Source organism: Antedon bifida, chromosome 6 (genome assembly GCF_963402885.1).
Source record: "Antedon bifida chromosome 6, ecAntBifi1.1, whole genome shotgun sequence".
NCBI classification, from domain to species: domain Eukaryota; kingdom Metazoa; phylum Echinodermata; class Crinoidea; order Comatulida; family Antedonidae; genus Antedon; species Antedon bifida.
Genome location: NC_136231.1, coordinates 10,874,939 through 10,876,951, shown reverse-complemented (window position 1 = coordinate 10,876,951; position 2,013 = coordinate 10,874,939). Strand labels below are relative to the sequence as shown.

The following is a 2,013-nucleotide window of genomic DNA, read 5'->3' as shown; positions in this document are numbered from 1 at the left end:
AATAAAATGTATAATTTTTAAAGGTGTAAACAACTCAAAGACTGCCCCCGCAGACTCCTGGCTAAACATATTAATACACGATTATAATTAAACTCACCCAAAGGGTTCCAAATAACAAAATAAGATGATTACACTGCATAAATATCTCACACGATACCAATTGTATATGATTTCGTTCAGCCTGCGTATTGTACGCGCACTGGCACGCAACTCACAAATTGAAAACAAATGACGTCATGACATCCCAGCCCCCTAAAAAAGTGACGGATGGTCACAACTAGTAACAATAATGTAACAATGAAAAGTTCATAAATGTCAATTAAACTTTAAATCATCAATCACAGTGGTCAAGGAACTTCATCTGATCCACATATCACTACACGTCTGAACGTTCGGTGCTCTTCATTAGCAGGATCAACTTAGTAACCGGTTTCTTAGCATTGATACCATCTGCAAATCTTATGTCAACAATCCTAACAAGGTCATCTTTCCCTGGATAAACTTTACTGACTTCTGCCATTTTCCAACTACCACGTTTCTTGTTCTCACCAATGACAAGCACTATGTCGCCTTCCATTACATTCTCCATTGATTTCTGCCATTTAAGTCTTGGTGAGAGCTTATGGATACACTCCATCCATCGGTGCCAGAAACCATTCACCATAGAGTTACAAATCTCTCTCCGTTTTCTCAAATTTCCATGGAATTCTTCACACGGTACTTCCGGACACTGTAAATCACCTCTTCCAATCAGGAAATGATTAGGAGTCAATGGCGGATGATCCAGGGGCGATGATGACTTGGCCGTCAAAGGTCGACTATTGATAAGACCAGATATCTGACAGAACACCGTCTCCCATTCAACAAATGTTAGTCTGTCAGCTTTCACCAAATGTCTCATGCCTTTCTTTACCTCTTGAACCATGCGCTCAACAGCTCCTTGGTGATGAGGTCCACCTGGTGGTCCAAATTTCCACTGCACATTATAACGTTGGCATTGTTCTCGTATCTTCGTCTGGTCTAGTCTCAAATTCAACTCATTTATTGTATTGTCAGCCCCTCTGAAACATGTGCCATTGTCACTCACCAACAAAGATGGTGCTCCTCTGATGCTTACAAATCGTTCCATTGCTTGTAGGAACGCTTGGGTAGTAAGATCTTGGACACAGGTTAAGTGTACAGCTCTAGTTACGGCACATGTAAAAACTGCACAATATCCTTTTGTGGTTGTATTTTTGTTCAGTTTTACGTTAACTGGGCCCAGATAGTCTACGAGTGTGGAACTAAATGGCGGTGAGCATGGTTTCACTCGGAAGTCTGGTAGGTCAGCCATCTTTTGCTCTAATGGCTTCCCTTTGTGTCTCCTACAAATAGTACATTGTCGTACAACTGTTTTTGAGATGTTGGTATCCCCAATAATCCAAAACTTCTTTCTGACCTCTGATGCGGTTCTCAGGTGACCCCCATGCAAAGAGTGTCTGTGTCGATTGATTGATTTTATTTGATATTCATACATAAAAGTTAAAATATACAATGTATAAAAAGAATACCTGGATAACCCATTAAGTCGACAAAAAAGTAAACTTATTTCCAATGGGGTCCAATCCGTAATGACTGAAAAGTGAGTGGTTGGGCCTAGTACAATTATCGTTAAGTATGACTCAGTAAAAATGAAAAAACAAGAAAATACATACAAGACAAGAAAACATCAAAAAAACAATATTAAAAATAGCTTAATTAAACTGAAATACCAAGCTGTTCATTATTAAAATATTCTTTAAGTTTTATTTTGAAGGTTGCATTATTTTGTATTGATTTGAGTGAATTGGGGAGCCTGTTCCAGTCACGGATACCTAAGAAATAAAAAGTCGTATCATTAACGCCAGTAGCCTTAGGAGTGACAAAATTAAATGTTGTACCCCTGGTGAAATGGTTGTGATGATCAGAAATTAACAAAAAGTTATCCTTAAGGAAAGAAGGCGTATTAAAGTTATAACGAATTTTGTGAACATA

The 2,013-nt window shown here is 38.4% G+C and overlaps 1 protein-coding gene across 1 annotated transcript; it reads right to left on the bottom strand.

The window, feature by feature from the left end:
- Positions 1-376: 376 nt before the first annotated feature.
- LOC144845164 (uncharacterized) lies at positions 377-1,333 on the bottom strand. The gene has a single exon (XM_078702316.1). The coding sequence runs from the start codon at positions 1,331-1,333 to the stop codon at positions 377-379; it is 957 nt and encodes a 318-aa protein (XP_078558442.1).
- Between the last annotated feature and the right edge of the window lie 680 nt (positions 1,334-2,013).